This window comes from Vicia villosa, unplaced genomic scaffold (genome assembly GCF_029867415.1).
Source record: "Vicia villosa cultivar HV-30 ecotype Madison, WI unplaced genomic scaffold, Vvil1.0 ctg.001440F_1_1, whole genome shotgun sequence".
NCBI classification, from domain to species: domain Eukaryota; kingdom Viridiplantae; phylum Streptophyta; class Magnoliopsida; order Fabales; family Fabaceae; genus Vicia; species Vicia villosa.
The window spans coordinates 224,883-247,711 of NW_026705619.1; the positions used below are offsets into that span (position 1 = coordinate 224,883).

Below are 22,829 nucleotides of genomic sequence, written 5' to 3' on the forward strand. Positions count from 1 at the left end.
ACTATGGGTGTATTATATATATTTTTTTTAAATATAAAATATCCTTTTATAAAATGCTTGCCGTGATGTTTGGTTTAGTTTGATGTTTCCTGGAAGTTGTATTTAATTGCTACAAGTGAAAATGATTGTTGGATTATATTATATATAAGTTGTGTGAGTGAAATTAAATTCCAATAGAAACAGAGAGAGAAGAGATGGAAAGATATTACAAATGTGTTGTACTGTTTTTGGGGTTGGTTATAATTCCACAATCATGCTTGTGTGCTAATTCAAATGTCCCTTGCATACAACAAGAGGTACAAGCTCTTCTTGATTTCAAAGCGTCCATTGCACAACACTCATCAAACAAACTTTCATCGTGGAAAGGCTCTCACTGTTGCCAATGGGAAGGCATTGGCTGTGACAATGTCACTGGACATGTTGTCAAACTTGATCTCAGAAATCCTTGTTACCCACCAAATTGGCGGCAACACTACCTTCAATATATTCCCTGTTTGCAAGTAATTGCTCCAAATGTCAGCTCGTCTTTGCTACAATTAGAACACTTGACTTATTTGGACTTGACTGGAAATGATTTTGGTGAGAGTTTAATTCCTATGTTCATCGGTTCCATGGGACGCCTTGAGCACCTCTCTCTCTCAGACGCTGAACTTAGCGGAAACATTCCCAACAGTTTCGGAAATCTTAAAAGCCTACAATTTCTTGATATCAGCTCTAATGACAATTTCAGTTACTCATTTCAAATAAGAGAAGACATCAGTTGGATATCTAAACTTCATTCACTCAAACACCTTGACTTGAGTTCTGTTCCCATCAATGACCCACACTACTTGTTTCAGGTACTCAATTTACTTCCATCCTTGTCGCATCTTTCCTTGTATGATTGCCAACTTGACAATTCACTCATACCTCATTATGCTTTTCAAAACATGACAAATCTTGTCTATCTAGATCTCTCATTTAATAATATGCTTTCTGGTCCAATTCCTGAGGTTTTTCAAAACATGACTTCCATTGAATCACTCTATCTTTCTCGAAACAATATCAATTCTATTCCATTATGGTTTAGTGAATTAGACAAACTTACCCTTCTTGACCTTTCTGGCAATGGGCTTCGTGGTCAAATACCTTCTTATGCTTTCACAAACTTGTCATCACTTGTGCATCTTGATCTCTCCTATAACCAACTTGATTCAGTTTCGTCATTGTCATTTGGCAACCTAAAAAAGTTTGTGTATCTTGATCTTTCATTCAATGAGTTCTATGGTCCAATTCCTGAGGTTTTTCAAAACATGACTTCCATTGAATCACTCCATCTTTCTGGAAACCATTTCACATTAGTTCCATCTTGGTTTTGCAACTTTCAAAAACTTACATATCTTGATCTTTCTATGAATGGCATCCATGGTCCAATTCCTGAAGGTCTTCGAAACTTGACTTCCATTAAAGTCCTAGACCTTAGGGATAATAGTTTAACTTCAATTCCATCGTGGTTTGTTGAGTTGAAGAGACTTGTGTACCTAGATCTTAGTTGGAATCAAATTACACTTCAAGAGCTACACATATTCATCCATATTGGGTCAAGAGCTACACACAAGTGAAAGAGACACCACATATTCATCTAAAACCTTAAGGTAATAGGTGTATGAGTCGTCTAACTTATAAGATGCTCTACCTCTACTTTTCCAAGCAATGTGGGACTAACAACTCACACTTGCACACAACAATCATCTCAAAAATTAGTTTTGAAAATATAAATCCTTGATGATCTGATTGAGGACAAGAAAAAATTTAAGTTGGAGAGAATTTGATAAATGCTCAAAATCACACATTTTCACTTATGAATAATTAGCATTTATTAAATTAGAAAAGCATTTATCCATGAAAATATACACATTATGGTAAGAAATTGATTCTATTAATGATATGTATTGAATATTGCATGAATGCATCAAAAGGAGGAAAAGTTGGCAAAAAGGATGTCGTGTTTCGCTCCAGCAAGCTTGCAGCAAAGGCATGTTCGCTAAGCGAACTATGGTTCACTACGCGAACTTATCCAAAAACAAGAGAGAATCAAAACATCACAGTTCACTTATAGCGAGCAAAAGCAAAACAGCTACGAAGGTCTGATTCGCTAAGCAATGTCCCGATTCGCTTAGCGAAGCAAGTCAGAAGCAAAATCATCTCAGTTCGCTTGCAGCGAGGAGTAAGGAAGGTAGTTTGTTTAGCGAAATAGGACCTCGCTAAGCGAAATCTGGCGGTTCCTGGAAGGCGGTTTAACAATTCAAACTAAATGGAGAGGCAAGGTTAGTTTGCTTAGCGAACCTTTGCTCGCTTAGCGAACTTAGGCGGCCAGAACCAGTATAAAAGGAAGCCGAGTGCAACGTAGAATGATCATCATATTTTTATTTGTACCAGTTTGTAACAGTCACATATATTCTGTCCAAATAGATTTGTAATAGTATTTTAGGGAGGGAATCGAAGAATCGAGTAAGATACGCATCAAAGATCGAGGAATCATCATTGATGCTCATTCATCTCCAACTCTTCCTTTTTGTACAACCTACCATGAAAATGGCTACCTAATCTCATTCTCTTGCTGGGATATTGGACGAATCTACCGTAATTGTATGTATATTTACCGATTATATGCTTAATATAAACATGTTTCATGATTACTGATTATATCTTGCTATTGTTGTCAAATCATATGAATTCGAAATGTTAATGAGAATTACTTTGGAAATCACGAATCAAAAAGAAAGAATCGATTAAACACTAATTGCTAGACATAGAGTTGGGTTTAATATCCATTAAAAATACTTGATCTTTATATTGTTTAATCGGTTGAGACATCATCGATTCAACAAGATGATCGGAATTTTAGAACTTTCATGTAGACATACATGTTGTTTTTGAAAAGTATGTGGAAGTATGAATGAATACATGGTTATATCAAAAGTAATCAGTATATTGTATAAGTAGAGGACTCCAATTCCTGCAAACTTATCATTTCATAACTTTGCTTGTTTTTTACCGGTTTTGCTTTACATTTCGTTACTAAATCCAAAATTAAACTTTAAAACTTTCTAAAACGAACACTTAAACAACATTGATAACCTATAGTGTTGAAAATATCGCTCCGCTTGTTGTTTTGTCACTTTAAAGCTTGGATCTTATTGAGAAGCTTGGATCCAAAACTATTTTTTGGAATATATATATATATATATATATATATATATATATATATATATATATATATATATATATATATAGGGGACGACTCAAGTGAGAACACTTGGTTATTATGAGAAATGAGAACAATGAATCACGACCATTAAATTTTGATTTTGTTGATTTTAATGGACTAGATTGGTTTCTCTTTCTATGATCCTTAGTATTTATTTTAAATCAACATAGAAAGATAAACCAATCCAGTCCATTAAAATCATAGTGGTGACTATGGGTGTATTATATATATTTTTTTTAAATATAAAATATCCTTTTATAAAATGCTTGCCGTGATGTTTGGTTTAGTTTGATGTTTCCTGGAAGTTGTATTTAATTGCTACAAGTGAAAATGATTGTTGGATTATATTATATATAAGTTGTGTGAGTGAAATTAAATTCCAATAGAAACAGAGAGAGAAGAGATGGAAAGATATTACAAATGTGTTGTACTGTTTTTGGGGTTGGTTATAATTCCACAATCATGCTTGTGTGCTAATTCAAATGTCCCTTGCATACAACAAGAGGTACAAGCTCTTCTTGATTTCAAAGCGTCCATTGCACAACACTCATCAAACAAACTTTCATCGTGGAAAGGCTCTCACTGTTGCCAATGGGATGGCATTGGCTGTGACAATGTCACTGGACATGTTGTCAAACTTGATCTCAGAAATCCTTGTTACCCACCAAATTGGCGGCAACACTACCTTCAATATATTCCCTGTTTGCAAGTAATTGCTCCAAATGTCAGCTCGTCTTTGCTACAATTGGAACACTTGACTTATTTGGACTTGACTGGAAATGATTTTGGTGAGAGTTTAATTCCTATGTTCATCGGTTCCATGGGACGCCTTGAGCACCTCTCTCTCTCAGACGCTGAACTTAGCGGAAACATTCCCAACAGTTTCGGAAATCTTAAAAGCCTACAATTTCTTGATATCAGCTCTAATGACAATTTCAGTTACTCATTTCAAATAAGAGAAGACATTCGTTGGATATCTAAACTTCATTCACTCAAACACCTTGACTTGAGTTCTGTTCCCATCAATGACCCACACTACTTGTTTCAGGTACTCAATTTACTTCCATCCTTGTCGCATCTTTCCTTGTATGATTGCCAACTTGACAATTCACTCATACCTCATTATGCTTTTCAAAACATGACAAATCTTGTCTATCTAGATCTCTCATTTAATAATATGCTTTCTGGTCCAATTCCTGAGGTTTTTCAAAACATGACTTCCATTGAATCACTCTATCTTTCTCGAAACAATATCAATTCTATTCCATTATGGTTTAGTGAATTAGACAAACTTACCCTTCTTGACCTTTCTGGCAATGGGCTTCGTGGTCAAATACCTTCTTATGCTTTCACAAACTTGTCATCACTTGTGCATCTTGATCTCTCCTATAACCAACTTGATTCAGTTTCTTCATTGTCATTTGGCAACCTAAAAAAGTTTGTGTATCTTGATCTTTCATTCAATGAGTTCTATGGTCCAATTCCTGAGGTTTTTCAAAACATGACTTCCATTGAATCACTCCATCTTTCTGGAAACCATTTCACATTAGTTCCATCTTGGTTTTGCAACTTTCAAAAACTTACATATCTTGATCTTTCTATGAATGGCATCCATGGTCCAATTCCTGAAGGTCTTCGAAACTTGACTTCCATTAAAGTCCTAGACCTTAGGGATAATAGTTTAACTTCAATTCCATCGTGGTTTGTTGAGTTGAAGAGACTTGTGTACCTAGATCTTAGTTGGAATCAAATTACACTTAAAGAATACTTTCTATCATCCATCATAAATTCCATGTGCCGCCTAAAAACATTGATTTTATCAGGAAACCAGCTTTACACAGAATCAATGGAACACTTTGAAACATCTAAATGTACTAAATATGATTTGGAGTACTTGGAATTACGGCATAATGATATCAGTGGCCACCTGCCAACTTGGTTGGAGAAACTTGAAAATCTAAAATACCTTGATTTTACCTCAAGTTTTCTCCATGGACCTATCCCTGTGTCAATTGGAAAGTTGTCAAAGCTGCGTGAGCTATCTCTATCCGATAATACATTTGAAGGGCTTATTCCTGAAAGTATAGGTCAACTTGTCTATTTAACTAACTTAGATCTTTCTTCTAATAAGTTTGATGGTTCAGTTCCTCAAAGCCTATGGAGACTGACAAATCTAGAGTTTCTTGATCTTTCAAACAATTCTTTTAATGGGTTCATTCCGGAAAGTATTGGTCAACTTGGCTATTTAACTCACTTAGATCTTTCTTCCAATAAGTTTGATGGTTCAATTCCTCAAAACCTATGGAAACTGACAAATCTAAAGTTTCTTGATCTTTCAAACAATTCTTTTAATGGGGTCATTCCAGAAAGTATTGGTCAACTTGTCTTTTTAACTAAATTAGATCTTTCTTCAAATAAGTTTCATGGTTCAATTCCTCAAAGTCTATGGAAACTTGCAAATTTAGAGTCTATTGATCTTTCAAACAATTATTTTAATGGAATCATTTCTATAAGTCTTTGTCAACTTGTCAATTTGGATTCTTTAGATATTTCTTCAAACAAGTTGGATGGAATGATCTCTATGGAAAAAGGATGTCATTTAAAGTTGCAGTATTTGAATCTCTCTCATAATCAAATGACTGGTTCAATACCAAAAAACATTGGCCATATAATGTTGTATTTGGGAAATTTGTTTCTAGGAAACAACCACATAAATGGTTCAATCCCAATCTCTATGTGCCAAATGCAACTTACCAATCTTGATCTTTCAAAGAATAATTTATCTGGTGAAATTCCAAATTGTTGGGAGGATAGCCAAGGGTTGTCAGAGATAAATTTGTCATCAAACAAACTAACAGGAGAGTTCCCAAGCTCATTTGGGAATCTTCCCTTCCTGTTTTGGTTGCATTTGAACAATAATAGTCTTCAAGGAGAGATTCCAACATCGTTTAGAAATATGAAGCGATTGTTGCTTTTGGATCTTGGTGAGAATCAACTTTCTGGAAGTATACCATCATCATGGACAGAAAACACATTTCCTTTAGTGCAAATTATTCGACTACGGCATAACACGTTGAGTGGAAGCATTCCTTCACAGTTATGTCAACTCAAATCACTAAAAATTTTGGACCTCTCCAGAAACAAATTACAAGGTTCGATACCTCGATGCATAGGAAATCTGGAAGGAATGAAATTTGAAAAATCAATATCATCATCGATTCACATGCAGTCATACAAGTTAACATCATTGCCTCCACTAGCACCTCCAGCACTGTCTCAAGTATTTTCTGCAGATGCTCCTTCTATGGAGTGGCCCACTCAAGATCTCACAGAAAGGATGAAAGGAATGGAACTTGAATATACCAAAATCTTAAAACTTGTAGTCAACATTGACTTGTCAGAAAATAGATTGGTTGGATTTATTCCTAAAGAAATCGCATGGCTTACAGGATTGCATGGCTTGAACTTATCAAGAAATCAATTGAAAGGAGAGATTCCTGGGTTAATAGGAGAAATGAAATCACTAGAATCATTGGACATGTCTCATAACCAACTTTCTGGAAAAATTCCCAATACCATGTCTGCTATAACTTCATTGAGTTTTTTAAACTTATCTCACAATAACTTCTCAGGACCAATTCCTAAAGATAATCAGTTTTCAACTTTTAATGACCCGTCTATTTATGCTTACAACCCATACCTTTGTGGATCTCCACTTCCAAACATGTGCCCTGGTGATGTTTTGCATGGAGCTTCTGAAAGCAAAGGTAATGAAGATGAAGATGGGATAGAAAAAGTATGGTTCTACTTTGTGATAGCACTTGGCTTTGGGACTGGGTTATGGGGAGTTATTGGCACTTTGTGGTTCAAGAAGAAATGGAGACATTCTTACTTCAGATGGGTGGAAGATGTTGGTGATGATATATATGTGACAGTTGTAATAAAAGTGGCAAGGATAAAGAAGAAGATGAAGAGAAACCATGCACGAACATGAGTAGCTCTATGTTTATGTTTCTTGTTCACTTATTTCTTTTTACTGAATGTTTCATTTCATATTAGCATAAGGTTAATGCCACACTTTGTATTTGCTTTTCTTCTGAGTTAATTTTATCTTTATGATTGAAAAAAGTATGTGTCATTAAGTTTGTCTTTTGTTGTCTCCATCTCAGACTATTTACAATGGTTTCCAAATTCAACACCCTACTTTTTCACTTTTTATACTCCACATCATCTTCTCTCTCTTCCACCTAATAATTCAACACACATTTAACTTTTACTCACTACAATAGTTTTGTTTAATAAAATTCAACACTCTACTTTACCACCATTCACAACACACTGAAAATTCAAATAATCACAACAACCAATAGGATTTTGCAAAATATTGTATGTGGCCCCCACTCTCATTCATTCAACATGTTGAATTCTTTCAACACAAAGTAATCCACGTCATATTAAATAAGCTATTAAACATATCATTGCATGAATTCAACAGTTGAAAAAAAATTTCAACACCCCCATTGTACATAGTCTCATATTCAACTCTTGTCATCCTTATCATAACATTAAGTTAATATCGTCAATAAAGCATTTGGATCTAAGTAAAATATTTCTGGAAATAATTGTGTTCTGACATGAGTGGAGCCATACAAACATCTATAACATTTAACCATGTGTGATTTGTATTGATAGGGTAGGAAGATAGTATAAAAACAAAGTGAAATGAGAGACAAAATAAAAGATGTTTCAAATGGCACGTAACAATGTTATCAACACATCAAACATTTGTCTTATTGAGTTTCTCCATGCTGGCTGGCCAGAAATAAAACAAGACATCCACAACCACAACCACACGTCTTACATTGTATTCTCAAGCCTTCATTCTCCTCTTGCTTGTTTTTCACACCCTTCTTCCCTTTTCACAATGGCTCAGGTACTTATCTTCCCATTTGGGTTTCTGCACAATAATTTTTTCATTATTAATAATTAAAGTGGCAACATAAACTGTTTAGTTATAGTTATATGAATAATCTGATTTAGAATTGTGTTTGTTTACTCCTTTTTCTGTCTGTTTACATGTGCTATCACTCAATGGATCCGTAGCAGAAGGTGGTGTTAAAGGTCCTTACTATGACGGATGACAAAACAAAGAAGAAATCAATAGAAGCAGTTGCAGATATCTATGGTGGGTGTTAACTCATTTACTCAAATATATCTGTTTAGCAGAAAGTCAGTTTTCTCTGCAACGTATACACATTAATGGAATACAATAAAAGATGCATCCGTGTAAATGTTGGTACTTTGATAACAGGAGTTGATTCAATTGAGACAGATGTTAATGAACAGAAGTTAACAGTGATTGGCGAAATGGATACAGTGGCAGTAGTGAAGAAGCTAAAGAAAGTGGGGAAGGTAGATATAGTATCAGTTGGACCTGCCGTAGAAGAGAAGAAAGAAGAGAAGAAAGAAGAAAAGGAAGAGAAAAAGGAAGAGAAACAAGAGGAGAAAAAATAAAGACAACAATACACATCATTGGATTTTCAAATTCTCTCTTTACATTGCCCAAGGAGCTAATGACTTATGAATGTGATAATATATTTATCTATGCATTTGACTCATGCTTGTAAAGAATGATATAACTACATGCAAAGAATGATATATTTGTGGAATGAAAGAGAAACATAAGACCAAACCAAAAAATAAAAGGGGACAAAAGAAGATTAGGAGGTTTTTATATGAAATAATAAAGGGACCTTTCTCTATGACTAAATTTTAAAGATATAACCATTGTGAATCACCTAAATGTCTTCATGATGCTAAAATTTAATTAACTAACTTAGCATGCAAGATAATTCTAGGGAAAAGTGCTGGGATTACCCTGAAAGCAAAGCAAGGTACAATGGCTTCAGCTCCCTTTTCAACAAAAGCGTACTTAGAAATCCGATTGAATTGATTATTTCAGGGTTTGAACGAAATTCTTTTCAGTGTGTGATTGGCCTCGGTTCTTTCCAATCTTTATGCACAGGATGCCTCGTGGATCTTATGGAATTCTTAATAGTAACTTTAACTGATATGGTGAATATGAATCTGAAGAATGGCTTTACTGAAATGGAATGATCCTGTCATGAAAACAATACCAATTAAATACAATCAATAAAAAAAATCTAAGCTTTGATACTATTTTATTAGTATTATTAAAATTCATCTTGAACTTGCGATTAATTGCGTGAATAAAATCACAACTCACACAAGAATTGTTCTAGACCCCTTGATATTCTATCCCACAATGCAATTCAAGCTAACTAGGCTATACATTTAAAGTAGATACTCAAAGATTGTGTTTTTCATTATTCTTGTTTCCATGCATTCATATGTATGGGGGAAAATCTTAGTATACGAACATTTTATTAATTCAAAGTACATAAAATATAATTCCATCACTTCAAGTATGTTTTCTTGGATGATAGAACCAAATAAACACGATAAATTGGAAGAACAAAAAGCTCAACAAGATTTGCAGATAAACCAAAGCAAATTACAAGCAGATAGCCACAGATACTCAGTCCCCAAAACTTGGATGACGAACACACTTACGATAAGGACTCTGAATTGTGAGAAGCATAAGCAGAAAACTGAAGTACCTCCACCATTATCAGTCTGTGCTTTCTTGTAAATAACAGAACTGGGCTTGGAAAACTGTTAATTACAAGACAATTTTAGTGCAGATTCAAAAGTAAATCTAATAGTTTTACAACAACAAAAATAGAGTCTTGTGAGTGTTAATTGAAAAAATTACCGAAGATTCGGCAGCTTTATTTATTATTGTTTACCAACATAATAAATAACCATGACTGTTTAGTTTGGACTTAGCATAGCATCCTAACTGTTTGTACTTTGTGATCCTACTATGCATATTGACAGAAGTCTGTCTTTTTATATGCAAAAAAATGAAATGCAGAGGCATCAATCTGGGGAAGGAATCCCAACTAGTCTGGCACCCTGGGCTCTGCTCTAACAATCATCTGCAGCATACCAAGTATATGTCAAAAATCGAAAATCAAATACCAAAAATCTGGGGGCATAGAATAAACCCGTGCAAACAGCTAATTATTGAAATATGTAAGTAGGCAAACCTGTCCTATAGTGGAAAAATCCTATCTAATAAATTAGGAACTAAATCTCACCAATCAAAGTCGGGAACAGAAGAAGCGTGTCTTGTTTGAGCACAGCAAATATAGAGCCAATAAATAAACCATGACAATAACCTTTTAATACAAAGGATATGTTTTTCATGGAATATATAAGGAGACTATGGCTGTCTTGAAGCTACAAAGAAAAGCAACCAATTTGGGCCTGATTTTGGAAGGTAGCATAATTAAACACACAATTGTATTTGCAATATTTTTGGCTGTTTGCTCCGGACTCTTGGAAATGCACCAACAAACCAGGTGACTTAGTCGTACAACTAAAAGATAAGCGAACATTTTTAATTATAGATCTCATCTCGAAATCATGAATGATTGACATAAATTTCAGCTGATGCAAAACAGTAAAGAATAACATACAAATGAAAATGAGACCACTTCAAATATCAACAGACAAGAGGGATGAGCACAATAACTGAAATAAGTAATGGATAATGCAATATTGGAAATATCAGATACCGTTTGAAAAAATTTATAACCAAACAGACATACTAAATACTATACGAACAACGATTTTCCCTCAACAGAACACTGTTGACTTTACAGGTGCTAAAAATGATTTTTCAAACATACAAGACAGCTTTCAAATCTAATATACTACAATTAGGGAGAAAGGAAGGCTCGTGTATCATTTCCAGAAGCCAAGAGTACCTAGTGCACCAAATAATGGATGGACTGTCAAGCATATGGATTATCAATTCTTTATCTACTTCCAAGTTATAAATGATTATGGAAAAAGCCAAACAACGAAGTTACATTACTAGAGTTACCGTAAATTACTTGGCCCATAAACAAAATTTGGTTGCCAAAGGTACATAAAGTTTACTTTATAAAAGTAAAGTAAAGATGATATCGGCACCCCAAGTATAAGCTCTTTGCAATATGCAGGCACATAAGAATTAAAAGAATCACAACTAAAATAATGAACAACAAATGTTGATCATATGTTATACAAAATTGGGCATACAGGTTTACATTTTGGCTACTCAGTGTTGAAAGAATTATATATATCAGGGGATGGGAGGCAACCTACTTTTTTTCTCCAGCATCTAACCAGCTGAAGACGTAGCAGGTAGTTGGTCTAGGTTAACCAAACAAAGAGTCAAATGCCCCGTGAGTTAAAAAGTCCGATTTGCAAGTCTAATTTACGACTACATCTTAAACCCTTTGAATCTTGAAAGTAAGTGGGCATACTTCCCTGTCTCCATCATTTGTCTTATCACCTCACGAGCATCAGCAACCCTTCCGGCATTCCGCAAACAATCCACTAATGTAATATAGACAATAGAGTTTGGACTACAACCTTTCTTTTCCATTTCCTTGAACATTGAGAGTGCTTCATCAAATTTTCCTGCCATACAAAACCCCCGAATCATGGAATTGTAAGTAAAAACATTTGGAACTTGCTCCTTGGAAATCATCTCTTGAAACATTCCCTGTGCTTTCTCAAGCTCACCAGCCACTACATATCCCGTTATCATAACAGTGTAAGCCACCACATCTGGCATGCACCCGTTCTTTGTCATTTCATCGAAAAAATATTTGCAAGCATCCAAATTCCCGGCTCTGCTGAGTCCATCTATCAATGTGGTAAAATGAAGTACCGTTGGCTCTATACCTGTTTCTCTCATGTGATTTAAAAGATTAAGAGCGGCAAGTGGTTTATCCCCTTTACCAAGAGCATGAAGAAGAATGTTGAAAGTATGAAAATCCGGAGAAAATCCATTTCTACCCATCTCGTCAAGCAGTATGTGAAACTGATCCACCTTTCCAAGTCTATACTTGGCATACATAACAATATTATAAGTCAAAACATCTGACAAAAAACCATCAAGCAACATCTGTTCATAAACCCACTCAATCAAATTGTATTGGTTTAATACAAGAAAACTATGTAGAATTGCATTGTAGGAATGCTTAAAAGGCCTATAGCTAAAGTTCTTCGATTTTATGAACCTCTCCACCAACGTCTTAGCCAACCCTGCCTCGCCACAAGTCCGAACCAAAACATTGAAAGTACGCGCAGTAGCCGGATAACCTTTCTCAATCATCTCATCAACCAACCTCCACACCGCCCTAAACTCTTCGCATTGAGCATATATGTTCATAATCAAGTGATAGGCATTCGCAGTGTGCCGGTAATCCTCTTGCTGACTACACCACACGAAAAACTTATAAGCCAGCTTTGCACACCTGGTCTTATTTTCAGTATTTATGCTCTTCAAAATTCCGAAGAGAACCTCTCTAACAAGAATCCCCGAAGGTCTTATACTCAACTCCTCTAAAATCAATCTAGCATCAAGACCAGGACCATCTTGTCTTAAAACCTCAAGGGCCTTCTTAGCATCTAACTTCACAGAATCTAAGAACCCTTTTCTAAGTGAAAAGGGCTTCTGATCACAGTTTGAATCATTGATCCTTTCATCTAAAGTAGAATCAAAATCTGAAACTATTTTTTTCAAAGGCTCCTCAATGCATTCAAACCCATTATTACCATCAAACGTGTGGCTACATAATCTCCGACGAATAACAAAAAAATGGGAAATTTTGTTGACTACCCTTTTCCTTAGACCTAAAAGGGCTACTGAATTCATAGTTTGAATTCCAACCCATCATCTCTGCACCTCTGAAATCTAGGTGGTTAATCGCGGCCAATAGTGGCGCGATTGCGGCGGTACGGAACAGAGTCGCCGCTGGCCGCTACAGTGATGCCAGGTGGGACGCGCATCACTGTCGCGGCTTCCTCATATGCATTTCACGATAACAACAATGAAGGTTTTTTACAAACAAAAATGGACAGAGAAACCTGAAGAATCACGGTAGAAGGAGAAGGATGAGTGAAATCACCATACGCACGAGGATGAATCTGCGGCGTGGTTGAATTGCTAGGTTAAAGGAAAAGGAAGAAATCGAACTTTGGATGTTTTGCTAGATTGAACGAAGAAGTAAAACCCTGGCCCTTAAAACCCAAAATGTGAAAATAAACAAACAAAAGTACTTCAAAAAAAAAAATTTCTTATTTTTGTCTAAAACAAAAATAGTTTAATAACTTTAATTTAAATACGACTACATTTTGTTGGATTTCTATTTTTAAGTGATTAATTTTTAAATAACTAGTTTGATATATTTCTTTATATGAATAATTATTTAAAGAGCAGTGCTATATGGTGCGAAAATTTTCTTCCCGAAACTTCACGAAGGGGCACATGCTTAGAAATTGGCTATACTTTTGAAATATTGCTACTTAAAATTATTTTTCAATAAATAAAAAGATAGATAAGCGGCATGGTATGTAATGTATAATCATGGTTGGAAATTGGAATGTATCTCATCACTATTTTTTATGTGACTATTTTCATCTATTTTATATGGTTATTTTCATCTACTCTTTTAACTAGATAGCTAGTATTAGTATTAAAAAATGATAGAAAATCTAATTGACATCTGTATCTATTGTCTTTTATTTTATGAGTATAGTCTTTGGCAATGATGAAGTTCTACACTAAAGTGAAAGTGAGAATAATTTTTATGTAACAATATTCTTATGGTTTTCACGAATTATTTTTCGTGCCATTAAGCATTTTCCTTATTTAAATTATAAGAGATGGATATAGTGATGAAGAAAAGATTGCTAATAAGAGGTAAGGTGTAAATAAACTAGTTTGAATAATTTATTGATTGATAAATGAAATGATTTTTAACAAGTTTATCATCAATTAATTGGAAGTAAAATATTTTAAAAATCGGATCGAACCGGTCGGTCGAACTGGTTAGACTTGGAACGGAAGGGGTCATCGGTCTGGTCTGATTGTTGGACCAGATATGCTATTGCACCAAATTTTTTGAGATATTTTGATAGGGTTTGAAAGAAAACCCAATCGCCATGGGCTCCTCTAGTGTTGGCTATCGACATGGAGACTTCCATGGTCAGTTTTCTTTCCTTGAAAACTCATATGTCTCCATCACAACCCCAAGCACAAAGGAAATCTTTTACACCAGCTCTTCAAAATGTGTGTGAAATCTCTAATTTTTCTAAACCTTGCCTCAAAAGTAACTGTCTCTCGATCAAGATACCTGAAAAGGCTTACAGAGCAGGACTCAAACGCTATAAGAATAATTTATATGGAAGATTGATCACTAGTAAAGGTAATGTTCCATTGAAGACATCAGAATTATGTTACAATCTCATGAAATTATGGAGTCCAATCATTAATTGGGATTTAACTCCTTTGGGATGGGGAAATTTTGAATTTTCACTCAAATCAAAGGAGGATCTCAACAAAGTTTGGAGTGTAGAGACATGTGATTTTAAGCTATTTCTCATGTGTTTATTTGCATGGACGTTGGATTTAAGACCTAAAAATTTGAAGATTACACATGCTCAGGTGTGGCTAAGGATGCACGGTCTGCTATTAGATTATTAGGAACCAACTACTTTATTTGCAATTGTTTCTGGTATTGTCACTCCTTTATCAATTGCTGAGTTTATAAGAAAAAGAGCATAGGGACATGCATGCAATCACAGTGCCCGAAGTAAAAACAATGATGATATCTATCTTGGCTACGTCTTGGAAAAATGAAAATATAGAAGACACGCTACAAATAGTAATTATCACACCAAAAGTAAGATTTGCCGTGGAAATATGTACAAAGCATTTATTGCTAGTTTCAACGGCTATGCTCCAACGGTATTATACCAAATCTATATAAAGAGCAAACTTCGAACTTAAAGAATGTGTGTGGCAATACAGTGCACCAGAATACATGTAAGAGGCAATGCATTTTATGAATTTACTCAAATGGAGTAATGAGGGCTTGAATTACATGAGAAGAAAACACCAAAACAAATGATCATACACTCTACATCAAAATGACTTAGAAATTCTTATGAATATGGAATTGCTGCTCAACGGTGAAATTATTAAGTCTAAGTTCATGAAAGTGTTACTCGCCCATCAAGAGCATCATGATCAGCATCAAAGGATGGAGATGAAGATTAAATCAATAAGAAATCTGAAGCATGAGTTATTGTTCTTAGTCTGTGTTCAGAAGAATGATGATGGAGATCCAATCAAAGAAGCATTCCAAATCAAGAAGCCAATATTATGCTTCTCAAACAAAGAAGAGAAGATCTTAACTAGAAGATGAAACAAAGAAGACTACAAGATATTCTAACTCTTGTAAGAATATGTAGAACACAATAGTTGTTGCTTACATTGTGTTTATCCCTTAAAACTTCATATTATTGTTTATACACCATAAGCTGTTAATTGTCAGTGTGTCAAACAATATGTACCTAAAACATGTAGGAGTAATCTGCTTATGTAAGAAGCATTCATGTAAGTCTCCGTAAGAACAATTCTTGTTTGAATTGGTATTCCTTGAGTATCCTTCTAATGTGAATACTTAAGAGGGCCACGAGATCTAGTTAGACTCTTGGAGGTTTCTAAGTAAATGAACGTTATATCTCGTGAAGATCACTGAACGGTTCACTTTCTATTGTTAGACACTTGCGGGTAGCTTGTGCAGATGGTTAGTCACGAAAGTTAGTTGTGCATTTGTAATTAAGATTGATTATAGTGGATTAAGTCCTTGAAGAAGGAAAAATCACCTAAGGAGGGTGGACTGGAAGTAACCTTATTAAGAAGGTGAACCAGGATAAAATGAATGTGCCTATTACTCTCTAGCTTTTCTTTAATTAAGAACTACCATGCATATATTCATCAGAAAAGCTATAAAGAAGTCAGAAGTTTTGAGAAAGATGTGTAACCAAATGACTGTGTATCACTTCAGTTAGGCAGCGTTATCTTATACATGTTTCCATCATACCTTCCCAAGCATATACAAGAGTATGATAAACTAGAAAGAAAAGTTTTAGAAGAAAGGGAAAGAAATAATGAAGAACACAATTCAAACCCCCCTTTTCTTGTGTTTTTCTCCACCTTCATTTCTGAACCGTAGGATTACACACACACACACACACCTCGGACAAATACTCAGCTCCCCTTAAAGTATTTGCAATCAGACACATGAAAACATCGTGGATCATAGGTTCTGACAACCTTCTTCATTCATACCAGGGAATTCTTCATCATGACCAGTATTCACACCACTTATGCTAGATTAGGCTAGTGACTTGTCTCCATACTCCACAACTGGATTGATGTTCCAACGTCATTTCAGACAACAGTTTCCCATGGTTTTAGAGACAACATTACTTGGTCATCAATAGATATCAAATAACTTATTATACTTGATAGTCCTTTTCGCAGCTCATTCAGGGTAGCACACAAACCTAAACACCATGGAGAAAACACACCCTCACATGTTTTCTGAAATAAAAAGTTCAGAAAGTAATTTTGCATCCACATTTGATATACACCCAGCTCCCGACAAGGTTTTTATCATCAGTAACATGCACATCTTTAAGAACCTCTTTTTGCAGATACACAAATTTCATGTCTGACCTTGAGGTGTTGAATACAACCATATTGATCATGACAACCATACCATGATCAGTCTGTCTTCTTTTGCCTCATTCTTCAAGGCACAAGGATGCCCTTCAATCCTTGCAGAAACAAGTGTTCCATCATGTGAGGACACCACATATTTATTACATTGTTTCAGTTAAGTCCCTTATTTAATATTTTTGTTTCACTTACATCGTTGTACTGCAATATTAGATACCACAATTGATAACACGAATTACATTCAACCCATTTTATTTAACCAACATTGAAATTGCATAGTTTCATAACATCAAATTACATATTGTTTTGAGCACAACCCTATTTGAAATACATGGTTAAAAATACTAAATTAAACCCTAAACTAATAATGTCAAGTACCATTGCAATTTTCAACATTCCTCTTGTGCTCAAAACCTCATTCTTCAACTTGAATATTTTCTTCCTTTGTCTTTCAATCTTCAAATCACTTGCATCAACAACTTCATCACCTATCCACTTGAAAAACTTGCATCCCTTCTCCAATTGATTTATGTAATTTCTACAACCCTAAAATGTTTTCTCAACATTCACATTGTTCAAATCTGTAACAGCACGAATAACACACTCTTCTTGGCACCAACAATCTCTCCTTTTGTTTCTTATGACCAGAGATGCATATGACCCGCAACTTTGGTTGTTTGATTTTGAATATGTGTTGGAATTCATTGACATCTTAGTAGAAATTATGAAGAAGATGGTTTGGATGAAGATGATTCTTGAAGAAATTTGGAAGAAGAAGGATGAAGGAAGAAGATGAATAGGCCCTAATGTTTTTCAAAAAACGTGACAGCATTCAAATTGAGAAACATGGAGCTTACAACGTTAATATAAGTCCTTGCTGAGTCACGAGTGAAAATTAATCTTTATTGTCATGTCACATCAGGCTAGTTAACTTTTTTCAATCAAATTAACAAAATGAATTAAGTTAACTAACAAAACCATTAGTAAGGAACTGAGTTGTAACGCTTATTAAAATAAGTACTAAAATAAAATCTGAAATTAAGATAATAAACTTCACCACTAAATAAACCTTCTTAAAAATATTGTCAAAAATCTCCATTAAAAGATATATATATATATATATATATATATATATATATATATATATATATATATATATATATATATATATATATATATATATATATATATATATATATATATATATATATATATATATATATATATATATATATATATATATATATATATATATATATATATATATATATATATATATATATATATATATATATATATATATATATATATATATATATATATATATATATATATATATATATATATATATATATATATATATATATATATATAACCATCACTCTAGCTTACATAGGCCTTGACTTTTTTTTGGAAGACATCAGAAAATAGATATGGAAACACGAAAATATCACCATGACAAATACTACTATTGAATTTTATTAATTGATTAAAATAAAAAAGACACAGTACACTCATATATAAATACTTCATCTTATAACCACATCCATGCAAAAATAGCATATAGTAATTTCCACACTCATACAAACGTTAACTCTTTATATAGAACAATGAACAACTATCTGATTACAATAAACAGAATCACTTCACAAATTTATAAGGAAATTTATTCTGGTAACTTGTTCTTCAATCAATTGGATTACTGAATCCTTCCTTCATCCACAACTTTGCCATCATGTTTCACTTCTGCAACAGAATCCTTATTCTTTGATAAGTCTTCAGTACCAATTCCTGCACCTATAACAAAACCATCAAAATCAGAACCATATCATAAGATACATAATATACATATAAGTTATAACACAGCATTATGCAAAATGTAGTAGAAAAAGAATTACCATGTGGTGATGGATTCTCCTCAGATTTGGCAAACCAAGATCCAACATAACCCGTAACCCTGTCAACCATACCTTTTCCTGGACTAGCCACATTGCTTTCTTCACCAAACACTTTCTCTGGCTTCTCAACTTCACTATCAACCTTTCCATCCTCACTTTTCAACGGCTCGTCTTTCCCTTTATGTAAAGCTTCTGTAATCACCTCAGCAAGTGCCTTATCTTCTTCACCAGGCCTTGACTTCTCATTGAAATAGTCCCTCACAGCAGCCCCTTTGTCCGTTTCAGTTCCATCATTTGTATTACTACCAGTGCTAGTTCCATAACCACCGAGCTTAAGAGCTTCATCGTTTTCGCTAGTGAGAGTTTTATCAGCTGTTGTTGCAGAACCGAATTCATTTTCATCTGCGTAGCTTTTGTTGTGCTTTGGTTGTGTCTCCACTGATTCTCCATAACCTGGTTGTTTTTCAGCAGTGTTGGTGACAGTGTTGAAAGATTCTTCAGTTTCTGAGGGGTTTTCGTGGTTTTTATTGATTCCTTTGGATACTGTTTCTTGAGAAAACTCATTATGACTTTTTGATGCATCAAAGAAGTGCGGCACAGGCTGACGAATATCATGGCTTCCAGCAGAAGCAGGATATTCAGTGTCAGTAACAGATGGCTGAATATTTAGTTCTCTGATAGGTTTTGGCTCATCACCATCATGCACATTCAATCTCTCTAGAGATTCCTCAAGTGGTGTAAAGTCTTTTACCTCATCACTTCCTGTAAACAAACAAAAAATTAGTACACCATTAATATATTGATACAGAATGCAGTGATCTATATAGCAAAACCAAAAAACGGAGTTCTGAAATTTTGTTGAATCGGCCTACTTAGTACTTACCAACACCACTTGGATCAGTGTCTCTGGTTTGATAACCGGGAATAGTATATGCCTCAGTTCTACTTCCTTGATCTTGAGAATCTTTCTCCGAAAATTCCTGGTTTCTATTGATATCTGTCGATACCGTTTCCTGAGGATATTCATTCTTAGTTTTTGTTGCATCAGAGAAGTGTGGCACAAACTGATCATGGCTTGCAGCAGAAGGAGGGTATTCAGTGTCAGCAACACGTGGCTGGATTTTTGGTTTTGACTCATCATCATGAACATTCAATCTCTCAAGAGATTCCTCAAGTGGTTTACTGTCTTTTAATTCACCTTCTTCACTTGGATAAGTGTCACTGGTTTGATACTTGGGAAGAGTATGTGCCTCAATTCCTCTTCCTTGTTCTTCAAATTCTTCTGAAAATCCAGGCCTCTCCAAATTGGCCTTGAATTGATCTGGTTTATCTTCCTCAGCAAATGGTTTGGCTATGTTTTGATTGGTTTCTGCGGTTGTTGTTGAAACACCTTCAAATAGTGAATCGCGATGAGGTTCTTCTCCCTTAACTTTTGCACCTTCAAAACCAATTCCTGAATTTCCGAAATTTTCATCTTGCTTGTATTCAGATGAAAGTGTAGCATTTTTAACATCTTCACTTGGATAAGTGTCATTGGTTTGATGCTTGGGAAGATTATATGCCTCAGTTCTACTTCCTTGTTCTTCAAAATCTTCCGAAAATCCCGGCCTCTCCGAATTGGCCTTGAATTGCTCAGGTTGATCTTCCACAGAAAATGGTTTGGCTATGTTTTGATTGGTGTCAGAGGTTGTTGATGAAAAACCTTCAAATAGTGAATCGCGACGAGGTTCTTCTCCCTTAACTTTTGCACCTTCAAAACCAACTCCAGAATTTCCAAAATTTTCATCTTGCTTGTATTCAGCTGGAGGTGTAGCATTTTTAACATCTTCACTGGGATAAGTGTCACTGGTTTGATGCTTGGGAAGAGTATATGCCTCAGTTCTACTTCCTTGTTCTTCAAAATCGTCCGAAAATCCAGGCCTCTCCGAATTGGTCTTGAATTGATCTGGCTTATCTTCCTCAGCAAATGGTTTAGCTATGTTTTGATTGGTGTCAGAGGTGGTTGATGAAAAACCTTCAAAGAGTGAATCGTGACGAGGTTCTTCTCCCTTAATTTTCGCACCTTCAAAACCAACTCCTGAATTTCCAAAATTTTCATCTTGCTTGTATTCAGGTGGAGGTGTAGTATTTTTAACATCTTCACTTGGATAAGTGTCATTGGTTTGATACTTGGGATTAGATGCCTCAGTTCTATTTACTTGTTCATCAAAATCTTCTTTCGAAAATCCCAACCTCGCCAAATCGGCCTTGAATTGATCTGGCTTATCTCTCACAGAAAATGGTTTGGCTGTGTTTTGATCGGACTCAATGTTTGTTGAAGAAACACCTTTAACCAGTGAATCGTGACGAGGTTCTTCTCCTACAACTTTTGCACCTTCAAAACCAATTCCTGAATTTCCTAAATTTTCATCTTGCTCAGATTCAAATCTAGGTGTAGCACTTTTAACATCTTCACTGTCATAAACTTTACAATATCCAAACATATATAATAAAAAAGTTTCAGAATTCTTTTCATATTAATATTGAAACAAAAGCTTGTAGAATTTTTTTTTCTCACCTTCAACATTTGGATCAGTGTCTCTGGCTTGATACTTGGGAAGATCATATGCATCAGTTCTACTCCCTTGTTCTTGAGAATCTTTCGTCGAAACTACCGGCCTCTCGAAATCGGCCTTGAATTGATCTGGCTTCTCTTCTAGATCAAATGCTTTGGCCTTGTCAGTTGCTATGTTTTGATTGATTCCAGTAGTTGAAGAAACACCTTCAACTGATGGATCACGACGAGGTTCTTCGCCTACATCTTTTGAACCTTCCAAATTAAATACCGAATTTCTTAAATTTTCAACTTTCTCATAATCGGTTGTAGGTGTTGCACTTGTAACATCTCTACTACCATAATCTGTACAACATCCAAACACATAATTGAAAAAGTTTCAGAATCATTTTCATGTTGATATAGTAACAAAAATTTGTAGATTCTTATTTAAAATAAGTATCTAAAACCTACGTGCCATTAAGACATACTCTAGATACCAGATACTTGAGTCTCGATGTGTCAGTGTCTGTGTCGTGTCATGTCTACATATTCATAGTCTAATATATTCTGATTGCAAAGAATGTAAAGAAGAACATACTTGGTGCTTTATGACCTAGTGGCTCTTGAACATTTTCTTTCCCCTCATCCAAGTCACCATCATCATCTTCATCATCATCATCTTCAGTAGCATGCTGAATTTCACTGTCATGTCCACTAGTTTGATCAGGTGTTTGTGGACTATGCCCAGTAATACTGTTCTTGATTTTCCTAGCCCTTGCCTTCACCCTACTCATAACAGATTTCTTCTCAGGCTCAGTGTGCTCTTCTGCATCATGTGTCACCACTACATCCAAAAAATTTGAAACATAAACAAAATATATAACCATAATTGTTTCAGATAATATTCAATCTATCATATGATTTTCTTACCATGTTGTGAATCAAGGTTCTGTTCATCCTTGTTCTCAACCACTTTACTTTGAACTACTCGTGATGAATCCATGACTGATTGGTTTTGTAGTAACAAAAACAAGAAAAGAAAGTACTATAATAGAAAGAACATATAAGCTTTCTTTTTATAGAGAGAAAAAAACCACCACCATGAAACTGATTTATGAGACACGTGTCACGTAACCGACAGTTGACAGTTGTTGAGTATATTTGTACACGTGGAGTGATACAATTGGTAGTTTTATCATAGAAAAAACGGTTCCGTGTGTGAAAAGGGGTAATAGAAGAGTATGGATGAAAATGAAACCGTACATGCGTCGACATGAAATGTATAATTTTTTAAAGAGATATTATGTTACGTCGACATTAAATAGGATGTTTATAAAAATGATAATTAGGATTTAGGAGTGTCTGTCGACATTGTAAGATGAAGTGGACTGTTCTTGGTGTCACTTTCCAAATAATGTTTCGGTTAGGAAAATGTTACTTTTTAGATTTCTAATTTAGGAGGGTCCAGCC

At 34.8% G+C, this 22,829-nt stretch overlaps 4 protein-coding genes and 1 pseudogene across 8 annotated transcripts; 3 read left to right on the forward strand and 2 right to left on the reverse strand.

Moving 5' to 3' along the window:
* Positions 1 to 194: 194 nt before the first annotated feature.
* On the forward strand, positions 195 to 1,601 carry LOC131635176 (receptor-like protein 12). Its single transcript, XM_058905776.1, has one exon. The coding sequence runs from the start codon at positions 195 to 197 to the stop codon at positions 1,599 to 1,601; it is 1,407 nt and encodes a 468-aa protein (XP_058761759.1).
* Positions 1,602 to 3,653: 2,052 nt separating this feature from the next.
* LOC131635189 (receptor-like protein EIX1) lies at positions 3,654 to 7,418 on the forward strand (annotated as a pseudogene).
* Positions 7,419 to 7,991: 573 nt separating this feature from the next.
* LOC131635192 (heavy metal-associated isoprenylated plant protein 39-like) lies at positions 7,992 to 9,153 on the forward strand. Of its 2 annotated transcripts, none has more exons than XM_058905791.1 (3): positions 7,992 to 8,183; positions 8,354 to 8,435; positions 8,562 to 9,153. In XM_058905791.1, the coding sequence occupies exons 1-3, from the start codon at positions 7,992 to 7,994 to the stop codon at positions 8,762 to 8,764; spliced, it is 477 nt and encodes a 158-aa protein (XP_058761774.1). In that variant the 3' UTR covers positions 8,765 to 9,153. The 2 variants fall into 2 exon arrangements, with proteins under 2 accessions (XP_058761774.1, XP_058761775.1); XM_058905792.1 differs by having other exon boundaries at positions 8,357 to 8,435.
* On the reverse strand, positions 8,071 to 13,453 carry LOC131635190 (pentatricopeptide repeat-containing protein At1g55630-like). 4 transcript variants are annotated; one of them, XM_058905789.1, is made up of 6 exons: positions 11,489 to 13,453; positions 10,435 to 10,576; positions 10,047 to 10,272; positions 9,845 to 9,946; positions 9,128 to 9,369; positions 8,071 to 8,207 (listed from the first exon to the last, which is right to left on the reverse strand). In XM_058905789.1, exon 1 carries the CDS (start codon positions 13,047 to 13,049, stop codon positions 11,607 to 11,609), a length of 1,443 nt encoding a protein of 480 aa, XP_058761772.1. In that variant the 5' UTR covers positions 13,050 to 13,453; the 3' UTR covers positions 8,071 to 8,207; positions 9,128 to 9,369; positions 9,845 to 9,946; positions 10,047 to 10,272; positions 10,435 to 10,576; positions 11,489 to 11,606. The 4 variants fall into 4 exon arrangements, with proteins under 4 accessions (XP_058761772.1, XP_058761771.1, XP_058761770.1 ...); XM_058905788.1 differs by having other exon boundaries at positions 9,892 to 9,946; positions 10,435 to 10,715; XM_058905787.1 differs by having other exon boundaries at positions 10,435 to 10,715.
* Positions 13,454 to 18,439: 4,986 nt separating this feature from the next.
* LOC131635188 (uncharacterized) lies at positions 18,440 to 22,446 on the reverse strand. Its single transcript, XM_058905786.1, has 6 exons — positions 22,290 to 22,446; positions 21,958 to 22,203; positions 21,381 to 21,722; positions 19,707 to 21,287; positions 18,824 to 19,585; positions 18,440 to 18,722 (listed from the first exon to the last, which is right to left on the reverse strand). The coding sequence occupies exons 1-6, from the start codon at positions 22,360 to 22,362 to the stop codon at positions 18,625 to 18,627; spliced, it is 3,102 nt and encodes a 1,033-aa protein (XP_058761769.1). The 5' UTR covers positions 22,363 to 22,446; the 3' UTR covers positions 18,440 to 18,624.
* Between the last annotated feature and the right edge of the window lie 383 nt (positions 22,447 to 22,829).

What these genes read in the sequence shown, in the direction of transcription:
- LOC131635190 (XM_058905790.1), bottom strand. Translation starts at nt 13,049, where the DNA reads ATGAATTCAGTAGCCCTTTTAGGTCTAAGGAAAAGGGTAGTCAACAAA.
- LOC131635188 (XM_058905786.1), bottom strand. Translation starts at nt 22,362, where the DNA reads ATGGATTCATCACGAGTAGTTCAAAGTAAAGTGGTTGAGAACAAGGAT. An exon ending in ACTAGGTCATAAAGCACCAA is followed by an intron (nt 21,723 to 21,957) that starts GTATGTTCTTCT and finishes GATGTTGTACAG; the next exon opens with ATTATGGTAGTAGAGATGTT. An exon ending in CACTGATCCAAGTGGTGTTG is followed by an intron (nt 19,586 to 19,706) that starts GTAAGTACTAAG and finishes GTTTGTTTACAG; the next exon opens with GAAGTGATGAGGTAAAAGAC.
- LOC131635192 (XM_058905791.1), top strand. Translation starts at nt 7,992, where the DNA reads ATGTTTCAAATGGCACGTAACAATGTTATCAACACATCAAACATTTGT. An exon ending in CCCTTTTCACAATGGCTCAG is followed by an intron (nt 8,184 to 8,353) that starts GTACTTATCTTC and finishes ATGGATCCGTAG; the next exon opens with CAGAAGGTGGTGTTAAAGGT. An exon ending in AGCAGTTGCAGATATCTATG is followed by an intron (nt 8,436 to 8,561) that starts GTGGGTGTTAAC and finishes CTTTGATAACAG; the next exon opens with GAGTTGATTCAATTGAGACA.
- LOC131635176 (XM_058905776.1), top strand. Translation starts at nt 195, where the DNA reads ATGGAAAGATATTACAAATGTGTTGTACTGTTTTTGGGGTTGGTTATA.